This window comes from Lotus japonicus, chromosome 6 (assembly GCF_012489685.1).
Source record: "Lotus japonicus ecotype B-129 chromosome 6, LjGifu_v1.2".
Lineage (NCBI taxonomy): Eukaryota > Viridiplantae > Streptophyta > Magnoliopsida > Fabales > Fabaceae > Lotus > Lotus japonicus.
In genome coordinates this window covers 57,374,186-57,391,280 of record NC_080046.1, presented here as the reverse complement: position 1 = coordinate 57,391,280, position 17,095 = coordinate 57,374,186, and the positions used below count along the sequence as shown (strand labels likewise).

The 17,095-nt window shown below is 39.0% G+C and overlaps 1 protein-coding gene across 1 annotated transcript; it reads left to right on the top strand.

Moving 5' to 3' along the window:
* The first annotated feature begins 15,171 nt into the window (after positions 1-15,171).
* LOC130723560 (ferritin-like catalase Nec2) lies at positions 15,172-17,095 on the top strand. Its single transcript, XM_057574662.1, has 3 exons — positions 15,172-15,613; positions 16,090-16,315; positions 16,544-17,095. The coding sequence occupies exons 1-3, from the start codon at positions 15,282-15,284 to the stop codon at positions 16,916-16,918; spliced, it is 933 nt and encodes a 310-aa protein (XP_057430645.1). The 5' UTR covers positions 15,172-15,281; the 3' UTR covers positions 16,919-17,095.

Genomic DNA, 17,095 nt, shown 5'->3' with positions numbered 1-17,095 from the left:
AAATAGTAACATTATTGTAAAATAATTATAATAACACCGTAAAAAGGCTATATGTGTGTGTGCGCGTGCGATATATACATATTAAAATGATTAATATGCATTTATAAAGTGGTAAAGATATCAGTTACACTATGTAAATTGTTTAATTTATATTACCAAATTGTAAAATTGTCTTCCCGTGCATCGCGCGGGTATAATCCTAGTGGAATTAATGGATCTCCTTGTCTATACCCTTATCCATACGGAATTCACCACAAGCAATCATTATAACTATTTTCATTTTAATTTCAAGCTGTTTTCAATTTGTAGGATCAGATTAAATGACGCCACAAATTAATGGATATTGCTTGCACGAATTGTCCACTGAAAAGTCTCAGTTTTAGGTGATCCATTTGTTTCACCTCACATCTAATTTGTGAATGACATAACTGTAAGATCAAGTTTTGATCGAGTAGTACAACTCTATGTTTTGATGATTACAAGTTAACATTTGAGTATGAACAATTATGGTACTCTAACGTGTTTTTCTGAGTGTGCTATTTACAGGCTCTGACCTCAATTCAATCTCACACAAATCAGAAGCATTGTGCATAAAGAGTGACCCAAGCAACGCTTTCGCAACATCTATGTTCACTCTGAACAGTAGAAATGCTTCAGAAGATCTGAAGTTATACAAGCTCTGATGTGGACTCAGTCACTTGGAGTTCTGAAGATCCAGAAGTTCTGACAACCAAGAAACTCTGAAGGTTCAGATGTTCTGATGGTGTAGAAGACTCTGAAGATCCAGAAGCTGAATAGTGAAAACTCTGATGTCCAGAAGCAAGAAACTCTGAAGACCATGTACTTCTCTCTGAGTTCAGAATCAGAAGATACAACGGTCAGAGGATCTGTGCTTTCCCTCTGACTCTGATCAACCGGCTTCACAAGTTCCAACATGAAGCATTCCCCTGATCAGAAGTCTCCTAGGTTTAAAGGTCATGTCACTATCCAAGTACAAAAGCATATGTACTATCCTGACGACCTACCTAACGTTCTCAGCCACAGCAGAAGCTGGAATTTCCAGAACTGCCCTCCAACGGTAGCATTTCCATGCAGCATTCAAACCCTTATCCTTGGAGTATAAATAGAGGCTGAAGATTGAAAGATGCGGTTGGAAGAATTACACACGCGCAAGCTATATTCAAAAACCTCCTAAGCATTCTTTCATCTGAATTCATTGTGTTTACTATTAGCTTTTCAGAAGCAAATCTCTTGTAAACATTCTTTCATAAACAGTTTGTTTAGTTACCTTTAGGAGATCAAGGTTGATCGGATCCTAGAGAAGACTAAGAGAGTGAATCTTAGTGTGAGCTAAGTCAGTGTAATTGTTAGTCACTTGTAGGTTTCAAGTGCAGTTGTAACACTTTACCTGATTAGTGGATTGCCTTCATTCTAAGAAGGAAGAAATCACCTTAACGGGTGGACTGGAGTAGCTTGAGGGATTTATCAAGTGAACCAGGATAAAAATCCTTGTGTGCTTTTCTATCTCTTATCTTTAGCACTTAGTTCTCGAAAAGATTTGTTAAAATCTTTAAGGTGGAAGTTTTATCTTGAAAACGTTATTCAACCCCCCCCCCCCTTTCTACCGTTTTTCATACCTTCAATTGGTATCAGAGCGCAAGTTCTGATTACCACACCTAACAGTGTTCAGTGATCCGGGCCGGTGTGAAAAACAATGGTTACCACCAGTGAAACTCAAAGAGATGGTTACAATGCAAAGCCTCCCATGTTCGACGGTCAAAGGTTCGAATATTGAAAAGATAGACTTGAAAGTTTCTTTCTGGGTTTTGATGCAGATCTCTGGGATATTATTGTGGATGGCTATGAGCGTCCAACTGATGAAGAAGGCAAGAAGATCCCAAGGTCAGAGATGACTGCAGATCAAAAGAAGCTTTACTCACAACATCACAAAGCTAGAGCAATTCTTCTAAGTGCTATCTCTTATGAAGAGTACCAGAAGATTACCGATCGTGAGTATGCAAAAGGCATTTTTGAATCCCTGAAGATGTCTCATGAAGGAAACAAGAAAGTCAAAGAATCAAAGGCATTGTCTTTGATCCAAAAGTATGAATCCTTCGTCATGGAGCCAAATGAGTCCATTGAAGAAATGTTTTCCACATTTCAGTTGCTTGTAGCTGGAATACGACCTCTCAACAAGAGCTACACAACAAAAGATCATGTCATAAGGGTCATCAGATGTCTTCCTGAAAGTTGGATGCCCTTGGTAACTTTAATAGAGCTTACGAGAGATGTTGAGCGTATGAGTTTAGAAGAACTCATCAGCATACTGAAGTGCCATGAGCTGAAGCGCTCAGAGATGCAAGATCTGAGGAAGAAGTCAATAGCCTTAAAATCCAAATCTGAGAAGGCTAAAGCAGAAAAGTCAAAAGCTCTTCAAGCTGAAGAAGAAGAATCTGAAGAAGCATCAGAAGATTCTGATGAAGATGAGCTGACTCTGATCTCTAAAAGACTCAACCGAATCTGGAAGCACAGGCAGAGCAAGTACAAAGGCTCTGGAAAGGCCAAAGGAAAGTCTGAATCCTCAGGTCAGAAGAAGTCCTCAATTAAGGAAGTCACATGCTTTGAGTGCAAAGAATTAGGGCACTACAAAAGTGATTGTCCAAAATTGAAGAAGGACAAGAGGCCAATGAAGCACTTCAAGACCAAGAAAAATCTGATGGTGACTTTTGATGAATCAGAGTCAGAGGATGTTGACTCTGATGGTGAAGTCCAAGGACTCATGGCCATTATCAAAGACAAGGTAGCAGAGTCAAAGGAGGCTGTTGACTCTGACTCAGAATCAGAAGGAGATCCTAATTCAGACGATGAAAATGAGATATCCTTGATAGCTCCACTGAAACACCAGTCATGGTATCTGGACAGTGGGTGCTCGCGTCACATGACGGGAGAAAGGCGTATGTTCCAAGAGCTAAAACTTAAGCCTGGAGGTGAAGTTGGCTTTGGTGGCAACGAAAAGGGTAAAATTATTGGTACTGGTACTATTTGTGTAGATAGTAGTCCATGCATTGATAATGTGTTATTGGTAGACGGCTTAACTCATAACTTATTGTCTATAAGTCAATTAGCTGACAAGGGTTATGATGTTATCTTTAATCAAAAGTCCTGTCGGGCTGTAAGTCAGATCGATGGCTCTGTTCTGTTTAACAGCAAGAGGAAGAACAACATTTATAAGATCAGATTATCTGAGTTGGAGGCTCAGAAGGTGAAGTGCCTTCTGTCTGTTAATGAAGAGCAATGGGTATGGCATAGACGGTTAGGGCATGCCAGTATGAGAAAGATTTCTCAACTGAGCAAGCTAAACCTTATCAGGGGCTTGCCCACTCTGAAGTTCTCTTCAGACGCTCTTTATGAAACATGTCAGAAAGGCAAATTCATAAAAGTCCCTTTCAAGGCAAAGAATGTTGTATCAACCTCAAGGCCGTTGGAACTTCTGCATATCGACCTTTTTGGACCAGTGAAAACTGAGTCTATATGTGGCAAGAGATATGGGATGGTCATTGTTGACGACTATAGCCGCTGGACATGGGTAAAGTTTCTAACCCGCAAGGATGAGTCTCATGCTGTGTTCTCTACCTTCATAGCCCAAGTGCAAAACGAGAAGGCTTGTAGGATTGTGCGTGTCAGAAGTGACCATAGTGGAGAGTTTGAGAATGACAAGTTTGAGAGTCTGTTTGATTCCTATGGAATTGCACATGATTTCTCTTGTCCCAGAACTCCTCAACAAAATGGTGTTGTTGAGAGGAAGAACAGAACTCTTCAGGAGATGGCTAGAACCATGCTCCAAGAAACTGGCATGGCTAAGCACTTTTGGGCAGAGGTAGTAAACACAGCGTGTTACATTCAGAACAGAATCTCTGTGAGACCAATTCTGAATAAGACTCCCTATGAATTGTGGAAGAACATAAAACCCAACATTTATTACTTTCATCCTTTTGGTTGTGTTTGTTATGTTCTTAATACTAAGGATAGATTGCATAAATTTGATGCTAAATCTTCTAAATGTCTATTACTTGGTTACTCTGAGAGATCTAAAGGTTTTAGATTCTATAATTCTGATGCTAAAACTATTGAAGAATCTATTCATGTTAGATTTGACGATAAGCTTGACTCTGACCAGTCAAAGCTAGTTGAGAAATTTGCAGATTTAAGTATAAATGTTTCTGACAAAGGCAAAGCTCCAGAGGAAGCTGAGCCAGAGGAAGATGAACCAGAAGAAGAAGCTGGTCCCTCTGATTCACAAACTCTGAAGAAGAGCAGAATCACTGCAGCTCATCCTAAGGAATTGATTCTGGGCAACAAAGACGAACCAGTCAGAACCAGATCAGCCTTCAGACCCTCTGAAGAGACCCTGCTTAGTCTGAAAGGATTGGTGTCCTTAATCGAACCCAAGTCAATTGATGAAGCTCTTCAGGACAAGGACTAGATTCTGGCCATGGAAGAAGAATTGAATCAATTCTCCAAGAATGATGTTTGGAGCTTAGTGAAGAAGCCTGAAAGTGTTCATGTAATTGGAACAAAATGGGTGTTCAGAAACAAGTTGAATGAGAAAGGAGATGTAGTCAGAAACAAGGTAAGGCTAGTTGCTCAAGGCTACAGCCAGCAGGAAGGAATAGACTACACTGAAACATTTGCTCCAGTAGCAAGACTAGAAGCAATCAGACTGTTGATCTCTTTCTCAGTGAATCACAACATAATCCTACATCAGATGGATGTTAAGAGTGTCTTCCTAAATGGATACATATCAGAGGAAGTCTACGTTCATCAACCCCCAGGTTTTGAGGATGAGAAGAATCCAGACCATGTGTTCAAGTTGAAGAAATCACTCTATGGTCTGAAGCAAGCTCCCAGAGCATGGTATGAGAGGCTCAGCTCATTCCTTATGGAGAATGAGTTTGTAAGGGGTAAAGTAGATACAACTCTCTTTTGCAAAACTTACAAAGATGATATCTTAATTGTGCAAATTTATGTTGATGATATTATATTTGGTTCTGCTAATCAATCTCTATGCAAAGAATTTTCTGAGATGATGCAGGCCGAATTTGAAATGAGTATGATGGGAGAACTCAAGTACTTTCTGGGAATACAAGTTGATCAAACACCAGCAGGAACATATATCCATCAGAGCAAGTACACTAAAGAACTTCTGAAGAAGTTCAATATGCTGGATTCTACAGTGGCCAAGACTCCAATGCATCCTACATGCATTCTGGAGAAAGAAGATGCAAGTGGTAAAGTTTGTCAGAAGCTCTATCGTGGTATGATAGGATCACTTCTATACTTAACTGCATCTAGGCCATATATATTGTTTAGTGTTCATTTATGTGCTCGTTTCCAATCAGATCCAAGGGAAACCCACTTAACTACTGTTAAGAGGATCCTAAGGTATCTGAAAGGTACCACTAACCTTGGCTTGATGTATAAGAAAACATCAGAGTATAAGCTTTCAGGTTATTGTGATGCTGATTATGCTGGAGATAGAACAGAGAGAAAAAGCACTTCTGGAACTTGTCAATTTCTGGGAAGCAACTTAGTCTCATGGGCAAGCAAGAGGCAATCAACCATTGCACTATCAACTGCAGAGGCAGAATATATCTCAGCAGCAATATGCAGCACTCAGATGCTCTGGATGAAACATCAGCTGGAGAATTATCAAATCCTTGAGAGCAATATCCCAATCTATTGTGATAACACTGCTGCAATTTCATTGAGTAAGAATCCTATCTTACATTCAAGGGCAAAGCACATTGAGGTAAAGTATCACTTTATTAGAGATTATGTACAGAAGGGCGTACTTCTTTTGAAGTTTGTTGATACTGACCATCAATGGGCAGATATCTTTACAAAGCCCTTAGCAGATGATAGATTTAATTTCATTCTGAAAAATCTGAATATGGACTTTTGTCCAGCATGAAGATGGATCAGAACCTCTGACTATGATACTTCTTCATCAGAAGATGTCTAGTCCAGAAGGTAACTCTATCAGAGTTTATGTACCCATTGGTGCTGACTCTGAAGCTAAGACAGTAAACGTGTGTCAGTATCTCTGATACATAGTTCCTTGTGCCCGTGCTGACAATCTGTTGTAATGAGTGTTGATGTGCTTCTCTCCTACGTGTGATGTGTGTATTTACTGTTACTATCTTGTCTTTAATTTTTAACCGTTGATTTTAAATTGCTTTTTGAATCAACAACGGTTATTTGTCAAAACCCACTATACATACACGATCTCCTACACTTACGATTTTACACTCTCTCTCTTCAGTTTTTCAAAACCTCTTACCCACGATCTCTCTCTCTCTCTCTCTCTCTCTCTCTCTATTCATCCCTCATCTTCAACCCAAACCTTCAACCGACTCCAAAATGGTGAGACAAACCAGAACTGAAGCCGCGGATGCAACTAGGTTCCCTCACATGGTAGTAGGTCAGGCTACAGGCCAACTGGGTCCTGAGAATCCAAATCAAGGTCAAGCGTCGGAGAAGATGATTCCAATCGCAGAACGGGGCTGTGCCGTTCACTGCGTTTATGCTCCTGAAGAACTCCAAGTACTTGCAGAATGGAGATTCGACATGGATAACATTGCTGCAAATGGGTATGACTTGCGTCCTGAAGTTCAAGCTCAGGGTTGGGAAGAGTACTTCAACAAGCTCAGAGGACCAATTTATGACAAATTGGTCAAGGAATTTTGGAAGCATGCCGACTGCGATGACACTCAAGTGGTCTCCCACATTGCTGGAAGGAGAATCATCATTACTGAAAAGTCAATTGTAAATTTGCTGGGTGCAAACACTGCAACTGGGTATCGATTTCAACTGACAGAATCGAAGCTGAAACCCAGAACCAAAGATGAAACAAACAAGGCTCTTTACACCACTTACAAACCGGGCAAGAGCGACTACAAGGTGGTGGATCTTCATCCTAAACTCAGAATCTGGCATAAGATTCTGCTACACTGTATCAATCAAAGGCCGAAGGGTAGCTCTCCTGACTACATCAACTTCTGCCAGAAGGCTATGTTATTCTTCATTCAGGATAAGACGAAGATCTGTCTTCCCTTCTTCTTGTTCTCTTACTTGAAGGAATGTATCAGAAAATCAAGAACCACTACCTCCATCAAGTCTGCCATCAAGTATATTCCCTTTGGGAGACTGCTATCAGATCTCTTCATTGAGAGCAAATTTGTCGAAGATCTGATCAAGGCAGGATGCACAAAGGATCTGACCACCATCGTTAGTGATGTCTTCATAGCCAATTCCTTGAAGAAGATGGGCTTGGTCAAGAAGAAAATAGCCCCTGCTCATGAAGATACATCTGCTGAAATCAGACAGAGAAGGGTGCCTCTGAACGATTTCCCTCTGTGGACCCAAGCTGACAACCCAGAGGCTATTCTATGCTACATCGCTGATCTGAAGGAACAAGGGTTTGAGATTGATGTAGATGAATTCTTCAGAAGATTGCCCCCAGCTCAAGAGTTTAACTCCCCTCCCAAGAGGAAAGTTCAGAGGAAGATGGTCTTAGAAGAATCCTCTGAGGAATCTGATGTCCCTTTGAAGAGGAAGAAGAAGGCTGACCAGCCTAAGAGGAAACATGATGAAACCACCAAGCCAGATGATGGTGATGATGGTGATAATGAAGATGGTCCTTCTCCTCCCAAGAAAAAGAAGAAACAAGTCAGAATCGTGGTGAAGCCTACACGTGTGGAGCCTGCTGCTACAGTCATCAGGATGGAGACTTCTGCCAGAGTGACTCGCTCTGCCGTGCGTACAAGTAAGTCTGCTATCATTGAATCTGATGATGATTTAAATTCTATTGATGCACTTCCCATTTCTACCCTCCTCAAACGCACATCCACCCAACTCACTACTATCCCAGAGTCTCAACCTGCTGTCCAAACCACATCTCCACCAAATTCCCCAAGGTCTTCCTTTTTCTAACCTTCACAACAAGAAGCCCCTCTGTGGAATATGCTTCAAACCCCTCGTCCAGATGAACCAACCTCTCCCATTACCATTCAATACAACCCATTAACCTCTGAACTCATCATTCCTGAACAACCAAAATTTAACCAACCAGAACCTGAACCCAGAACGTCTGATCACTCTGTTCCCAGAGCATCAGAACGTCCGGTTGCCAGAACCACTGATACAGATTCTTCAACTGCCTATACTCCTGTATCATTCCCAATCAACATTGCTGACTCCTCCCCTTCCAATAACTCTGAGTCACATCGTAAATTCATGGAGGTCAGAAAAGAAAAATGTCTGCCATCCCAGAATATTACCTCACGGTCCCAAGCCCTAGGAGATACCCTGGACCTAGACCTGAACGTCTAGTTGACCCCGATGAACCTATCCTGGCTGACCCTTTACATGAGGCATACCCTTTGGCTCAACAAGCTCAACCTAACCCTGTCCATCCAGAGCCAGTTCAACTAGAACCAGAACCAGAACAATCTGTGTCTAACCACTCTTCGGTTAGATCACCCCTTCCTCTGGTTGAAACTTCTGAACCTTACCTTGGAGCCTCTGAACCACATGACCAAACCTTTAACATTGGCTCTCCTCAAGGTGTTTCTGAGGCAAACAGTAGCAATCACCCAACCTCTCCTGAAACCAACCTCTCCATAGTTCCCTACACTTACCTCAGACCAACCTCTCTCTCTGAGTGCATTAATGTTTTTAATCATGAAGCTTCATTGATGCTACGCAACGTGCAAGGTCACACTGACCTGAGTGAGAATGCTGAATCTGTTGCTGAAGAGTGGAATAGTCTGAGTACTTGGTTAGTAGCTCAGGTTCCAATTATGATGAGGCATCTGACTGCAGAAAGGGATCAGAAGATCGAGGCTGCTAAGCAGAGGTTTGCAAGAAGAATGGATCTGCTTGAACAACAGCAAAGAACAAAACTACTTGAAGCTGTTGAAGAGGCCAGAAGAAAGCAAGAGCAAGCAGAGGAAGCTGCACGTCAAGCAGCAACTCAAGCTGAACAAGCACGATTAGAAGCTGAGAGACTTGAAGCTGAAGCTGAAGCCCTTAGATGCCAAGCACTTGCACCAGTGGTCTTTACTCATGCTGCTTCTGCTTCCATTCCAGCTCATCAATCTGCTCAGAATGTTCCTTCAAGCTCTGCCCAGTCCAGCTCTTCCAGACTCGATCTCATGGAACAACGTCTTGATACTCATGAGTCTCTGCTGATGGATATGAAGCAAATTCTTAAGGAACTTCTACGTCACTCTGACAAACCTTAGTATTAGGATCTCTTCGTTTTCTTTCTTAACTTTTTCTTATTTTAGTTTTACTTTATTTTAACTTGCATTATTTGCTATGCTTTGATCAGTTGTTGTTTTTCATTGCACACATATATATATATATATATATATATATATATATATATATATATATATATATTTGCCATATTATGTTTGCAAAATTTTCTTTTCTTTATTCATAATCATTATGCTTTTACATCATACATTTCTTTTTCCCTAACATCTAGAATGGAGGATCCCTCCTCATTCTTCTGCACTCTTGACGCTGCTCTGACCTCTCCTTCTCCAGACGATCCAATGCATATTGGATGTTGTTGAGATTGACGTTAAGCTCATCCCTCTCCAGAATTTCTTCTGTCGTCTTGAGCTTCTTTTCTATGGTTTCTTTTTCTTCCAGCAGCTTCAGCTCAAGCTGGCTGAGTTCTTGAATTTCCTCCACGAAGGCTATAAATTCCTCCAAGTCATTCTTCAGCTCTGGACAAAGGTCCTCCTCAAGCAGTGTCCTCGTCAGCTCGTGTATGGTATTTGTACCATCTGGATGTCTTATGTTTAGAAACATGTCCTCCTCGAAGGCCTTCCTTCTGAGCTCTTCCAGTGCAACCATGTATGATGCCATTTTTTTTTCGTATGAATTGATCGAGTTGTGAAGCTTACCCTCATCTAACTCGCTTTATATAAGCTTCATTTGCTTCTTGGAAGTTATTGCTCCTACAGTTTCTCGAGGTTAAGTCCTTGGTAACTGAAGTTCTCTTTACTCCCGTGGCCGGTGGTAAACGTTCTTCTCATGCATTAACTCCCTTCTTTAATTCGCTTAACTCTCCTTCATGTATCGTTTATTTTCTCCATTTTTCTTAAACTTAGACCTTCTCTAAGGGGGAGTACCTTGTACTTCAAGCTAAGTTTTTCACACCCCATACTTTTTTGCTTATGACAAAAAGGGGGAGTACACCCAGTTTTTGATGTGTAAGCTGTGTTAGTGTGATTTTATTTTTCTTTTGGAGAATTTAAGAGTTCCACCTTTATGACCATAGATGTGTCACTAGGCAAATACAAGGAATACATTTCACTTCTTCTGAAGTGATTCTATTTGACTCTGATACCACTTATCGTTGACTCTGAATACTTATGCGCTCTGATTATTTATTTCATCTATGTCATGCGCCTTCACTCTGAACTCTCACATTATTTAGCTCAGAATCTAGACATTTCTAACGTTTTCATTAAGTCTTAGATTCAGGGGGAGCTATGCTCAGAATCAAGCTGTGACTTGGATTCAGAATGAGCAAGATAAACTATTCACATCAGGATAAGTCTTATTCTATATCTCTAAACAGTGGCGGATCCAGGACCCCGGGGTCAGGGGGTTCAAATTTTTCAAATGAGTAAATCGATAAAAATGTAATTAAATGAAGACTACAAGCACACTTTTTTTTTGTCATCAAAAGTGAAATTAAATTAATCAATCCCACTACAATAGACTAGAATAGAAGGACTGATTTATTATACACCACTAAAAAGAGTACTAAATTACTTAAGCCATAGAGATACCTCAAAGGAGTACTATAGTCTAGACTATCTTCAAATGCCAAAGCTGATTCCTAACACCAGCAATTTCAGCCATGGAAATTCACCAACCAATTAAGCTGACGCAACTCTGCCAAATGCCCAAGAATGAACCCTGCAAAACTATCAACCTTCTTCTCACATAGATCCTCACAATTAAAAGCCACATATCATATTGTTGTCAAGACCATGCCCCCAATATCGCTAATGAATCCCAACAATGTATAACAAAGCTTCATGAATTCCAAGATGCACTTCTAGTCCGCACCATGCCAATTGAAATTCAGATGCCAGAGTCTCCCAGCATTTAAACACGTTGCATCTATTCATACCTTACCTTACTACTCCTTTGACCTTTCCAATAACATCAAAACCATATCACTCATTAATCAGATTAAAAATTTCCTTCCTGCTGCAGCAATATCATCCTCAACTCATCAGCAATACACGCAATACCATTCTCCAAAAGCATGTAGGAAATCCTTATCCCTGGCCCGCAACCACTCCCATGCCCTCTATTTACTCTTCTCAAATACTTCCGCTGGATTACAATTACCACCCTTGAAAATACCATCACCCTTGAAATTATCTAATTAATTATGGAAGAACACAACTCACAGTTTCACCTGCTGAATTAAAAACCAAATTCAACCACCCACTGTCCACAATTTTTCATCACCCATCGTTGAAACTTGAAATTGTTCTTGAACAATTCAAATCAAATCTAAAAATTCATTTAACACATGCTTATTTGGTTCTAGGTCCTGCATTGAAAAAATGAAAGGGATGCATTTGACAAAGTAATTCATCAATTACAGGTGCTTCGCTGTGGTTTTGCAACTGCAGCAAAAAAAAAACCACAACCCCCATAGCTACCCCAATGAGCCACAAGTAGCCCCATGAATTAACCTTCTACTTCAAACCCAAACCTCCCAAATACACCCATAACAGTAACCATCCAGATCTGCAAATCCCATATCCACCATCCTAGATTGAAACCCAACAACTCCAGCACCTGCAAACCCAGAAAATAACCAGAAGAAACCCAGAAAAATCAACAACAGAACACATCCACGGAGTGCATCTGGTTCCATGAGGGGTCATACCTAGGGTAGAGCCGCAGAGGGGCGGCTGGACTGGTGGACGGTGGTGGCGTGGCGTGGTGGTGGCCGGTGGTGATGCGCCGTGTCGTGCGTGTTTGAATCTTGATGACCTAGTGAGAATGTGAGAGAGTGAGGGCGTGGTGAGCGTGAATCGTGAGAGGGTGAGAGCGTGAGTCTGTGAGTGTGTGTGAGAGAGAGAGGAGTAAGTTGGGGTCTGGGTGCAAATTAAATTTCTCAGGGGGTTCAAAAAAAAAAACATAACAGGGGGTAAGTAGAATTTTTCTTTTTTTCAGGGGGTTCATCTGAACCCCCTGACTTGGCTGTGGGTCCGCCCCTGTCTCTAAACTCTGAGTGAATTCAGTTTATTGTTTAAAGAATTGTTCATCAAATACTTAGTTTTGTCATCATCAAAAAGGGGAAGATTGTAAGATCAAGTTTTGATCGAGTAGTACAACTCTATGTTTTGATGATTACAAGTTAACATTTGAGTATGAACAATTATGGTACTCTAACGTGTTTTTCTGAGTGTGTTATTTACAGGCTCTGACCTCAATTCAATCTCACACAAATCAGAAGCACTGTGCATAAAGAGTGACCCAAGCAATGCTTTCGCAACATCTATGTTCACTCTGAACAGTAGAAATGCTTCAGAAGATCTGAAGTTATACAAGCTCTGATGTGGACTCAGTCACTTGGAGTTCTGAAGATCCAGAAGTTCTGACAACCAAGAAACTCTGAAGGTTCAGATGTTCTGATGGTGTAGAAGACTCTGAAGATCCAGAAGCTGAATAGTGGAAACTCTGATGTCCAGAAGCAAGAAACTCTGAAGACCATGTACTTCCCTCTGAGTTCAGAATCAGAAGATACAACGGTCAGAGGATCTGTGCTTTCCCTCTGACTCTGATCAACCGGCTTCACAAGTTCCAACATGAAGCATTCCCCTGATCAGAAGTCTCCTAGGTTTAAAGGTCATGTCACTATCCAAGTACAAAAGCATATGTACTATCCTGACGACCTACCTAACGTTCTCAGCCACAGCAGAAGCTGAAATTTCCAGAACTGCCCTCCAACGGTAGCATTTCCATGCAGCGTTCAAACCCTAATCCTTGGAGTATAAATAGAGGCTGAAGATTGAAAGATGCGGTTGGAAGAATTACACACACGCAAGCTATATTCAAAAACCTCCTAAGCATTCTTTCATCTGAATTCATTGTGTTTACTATTAGCATTTCAGAAGCAAATCTCTTGTAAACATTCTTTCATAAACAGTTTGTTTAGTTACCTTTAGGAGATCAAGGTTGATCGGATCCTAGAGAAGACTAAGAGAGTGAATCTTAGTGTGAGCTAAGTCAGTGTAATTGTTAGTCACTTGTAGGTTTCAAGTGCAGTTGTAACACTTTACCTGATTAGTGGATTGCCTTCATTCTAAGAAGGAAGAAATCACCTTAACGGGTGGACTGGAGTAGCTTGAGGGATTTATCAAGTGAACCAGGATAAAAATCCTTGTGTGCTTTTCTATCTCTTATCTTTAGCACTTAGTTCTCGAAAAGATTTGTTAAAATCTTTAAGGTGGAAGTTTTATCTTGAAAACGTTATTCAAACCCCCCCTTTCTACCGTTTTTCATACCTTCAATAACAGAGTTAAATGGAGCAACATCCCCACTTACATAAATAACTAAATTCATTTTTAATATATATTAAACTTGATATTTTTATGGCCTGTCAAAAAAAAAACTTTATATTTTTATGAGTTTTAGTACATCCAATTATATTTTACCATATTTATATGAGTTTAATAGTTATGCACTATTAGTGTAAAATATATATTTTTACACAAACGCCAAATAATTGAATATCACATATTCAAAAATATTTATGTTACTTTTTATTTAATTAAATCGAAAGCTTATTTTTTTATTTGGCAACTCAACCAATAATATTATTAAATATTTGTGTAAAAAATGTTTACACTGACACTACTTCATTACCATTAAATCCTATTTATAATTCAGTACTTTCTTATTTTAACTAACTTTTAATGCAAAAAATGAAATAGTAAATCTCAAAAAATAAATATCCGTGTAATTTTATTTTTTCCACACGCATCCGATCTTAATTATTTTAATCTTACTTAATTTGTTCAGTTTTTTTTTCTTATCATAGAGGCACACTGTTATCCTCAATTGTATTTGTGTGGAAAAAGGTAGATCCACCAAGAAGAAGCTGTCAAATAAAACCAACAAGGTGAATCTACCAAAACAAAAAGATATCTACAAAAAAAAAACCCAATAAGGTGGTGTAGCAGTGCAGTGTAGCACTGCTGGTATAAATAGTTAAACTTTTTAAGTATTACAAATTTCTAAGCGATGCATCTGAACAATAATTTATTAGAAGAGACATTATTTAATGTGATTTTTAAGGCTCAAGCATATTAGTCTCATAGCTACGACATACATGCAAAAAATATCTTTCAATAAATTAAAACGTTAATTAAATATAAGTACTCTTTATACACTTTCATATTAGATTTTTTTTTAATAGGCAAATGTTAGTGGTTAGTTGTTAGTAAGTTAGAAAATCTCTTCAAATGTCCCTTCCAGAATTCGAACCCTGGACCTTCCACTTCCCAACCCTTATGTCCCCTAGATCTTACCACTTGAGTTAACCCTCGTGGACATACTTCCATATTAGATGATACGCATACTCATCCTATGTATCTAATTTAAATCCTGACTCTTCCTATATGTTCAATTCAAGTCTTTATATTTTGATTTTTGAAGTCAAATCACCTTTTTTTTTTAAAGAAAGTCATGTGTTATGAATTTTAATTTTTTTATTATTTTAACAAATGCAGAAATTAATTCCTACATTTTCCAAAGTTATTTTGAAAACAGTCAGAATCTAAAAGCAAATATATATGTAGGTTTCTGATCATTTTAAAAAATTAACGATTTTCTGCAAAAAAAAAATAGTAGTATAATGATAACCAAATTATAAAAACTAGTAGTACTTTATCTTTGTACTATAAAATCTTTAAAACAAACCCTTTTCTTGCACAGCTTTAAAAGAGTATAATGAAATATAATCAAACACCGCACCTTAATTAAGCTTACCTAGTTATCACGCAAACTACCTAGCTAGCTTTAAAACAAATAATGGCACCAACTTGTTTAGCCCAACCCAAAGAACCTTTTCTAGTTTTTGCTTATATATAGAAGTGGCTCATTTGTAACCAGATCACATCAAAAACAATTTCATCATCGATCTCCCAGGAAAAAAGGGCCTAAACATGGCACTACACATTTCCAGAGTCACTGCCTCCATTGTTGTTTTGCTAGCTTCTCTTTTCCTCACCCAAGAATCTTATTCTTCTATTGTCATTGCAAATAATGCCTCAACCCCAAAATATTCTGATTATGAACTTGTGGAATTTCCTCTTAATTTAGAATACTTGGAGGCAGAGTTCTACTTGTTTGGGGCATTGGGTCATGGACTTGATGTACTTGCTCCAAACTTAACTGGAGGAGGACCACCTCCCATTGGTGCCAAATTGGCTAACCTAGACATCCTTGACAGGGATATTATCTTGCAGTTTGGTTTGCAGGAAATTGGACATTTGAGGTTGCTTCTCTCTCTATTATACAGTTATGATACATTCAAACACGAAACAGTACACAAAATCTACACATATATACACTTATTTTTCTCTTTATCTCGCACTCTTCTCATATCACATTGTATATCACAACCATTATTTCTCTAATTTCCCCCCTTTCTCACTTTATGTGCCTTTATGCACCAATTGTGTCTACCTAGCTAACATTTTCCATAATCATATTTTATTTCTAGACAATTCTATATCCACACCCATTAACCATGCTTTTACATTTAACATTTAATATATATTATTTAGAATATGCTTCTTATCTATTAAAATCAGGAATGTATTTTAATTTCTTAATCAAAATTTTCTTGGTCCAAGTCTTTTTAGGCAAAAAAAATACAAAATCTTATGAGATTTTTTGGATGGCTTTTCTGGATTAGTTTATGTGTCTCATACAGAGTTGTGAAGTCAATTAAGTTGTGTGATATTGCAGGGCTATAAAGAGCACAGTGAAGGGGTTTCCAAGGCCTTTGCTGGATCTAAGCAAGGCTTCATTTGCCAGAATAATGGACAATGCTTTTGGGAGGCCTCTGCATCCTCCTTTTGATCCCTATGCAAATTCGATCAACTATCTTCTTGCATCTTATGTCATTCCTTATGTTGGTCTTACTGGTTATGTTGGAGCCAATCCACACCTGCAAACTGTAACTGCCAAGAAGGTATATAATATATTAAGATTGTTCAATTCAGAAGTAAAATAAGCTTATATCCAAATTGATTTCAGCACATAAAGAACATATTGCAAGTAACATTTACTGAATATTAATAGTGAAAACAACAGGTTCACAGATCGATGAATCAGTTTTTAACATGATCCACTATAAAATTGTTCGTTTAATTTTTTTTAAGCATAAGCTAATGAAATTGTGAGGTGCCACATGTGGCAGCTTATTGCAGGCCTTCTGGGAGTAGAGTCAGCCCAAGATGCAGTTTTTCGAACATTGTTATATGAACGTCGTGCCATGAAGGTGCATCCTTATGGAGAGACAGTTGCAGAGTTTACAAATCGCATTTCAGCACTTAGGGATAAGCTGGGAAATGAAGGTTTGAAAGATGAGGGTCTTGTGGTTCCTAAAGAGCTAGGTGCTGAAGGCAAAGTCTCAGGCAACATTCTTTCTGCTAACAAAGATTCATTGTCATATCCAAGGACTCCAGAGGAAATATTGAGGATATTATATGATACAGGTGATGAACGTGTCCCTGGTGGCTTCTTCCCTAAAGGAGCAGGTGGAGCAATAGCCAGATCTTACTTACTTAGTTAAGATTAGCTTGTTTGAATAAATATTTTTTCCCCATTCTATTAAAAATAAGTGTATTGATATGCATTGTATGGTATGTCATTCTGTTTATGTATTTTTTCCTTATGTAAAAGCGTGTTTAGGAAAAGTATGATTATAAATACTTTTTCCTTCAATAAAAAGTGTGTTCATGATTATTTT

Bases quoted from the DNA above. Each gene is read 5' to 3' on its own strand.
- LOC130723560 (XM_057574662.1), top strand. From the start codon at position 15,282: ATGGCACTACACATTTCCAGAGTCACTGCCTCCATTGTTGTTTTGCTA. The intron at 15,614-16,089 runs GTTGCTTCTCTC...GTGATATTGCAG, and splicing joins CAGGAAATTGGACATTTGAG to GGCTATAAAGAGCACAGTGA. The intron at 16,316-16,543 runs GTATATAATATA...CACATGTGGCAG, and splicing joins AAACTGTAACTGCCAAGAAG to CTTATTGCAGGCCTTCTGGG.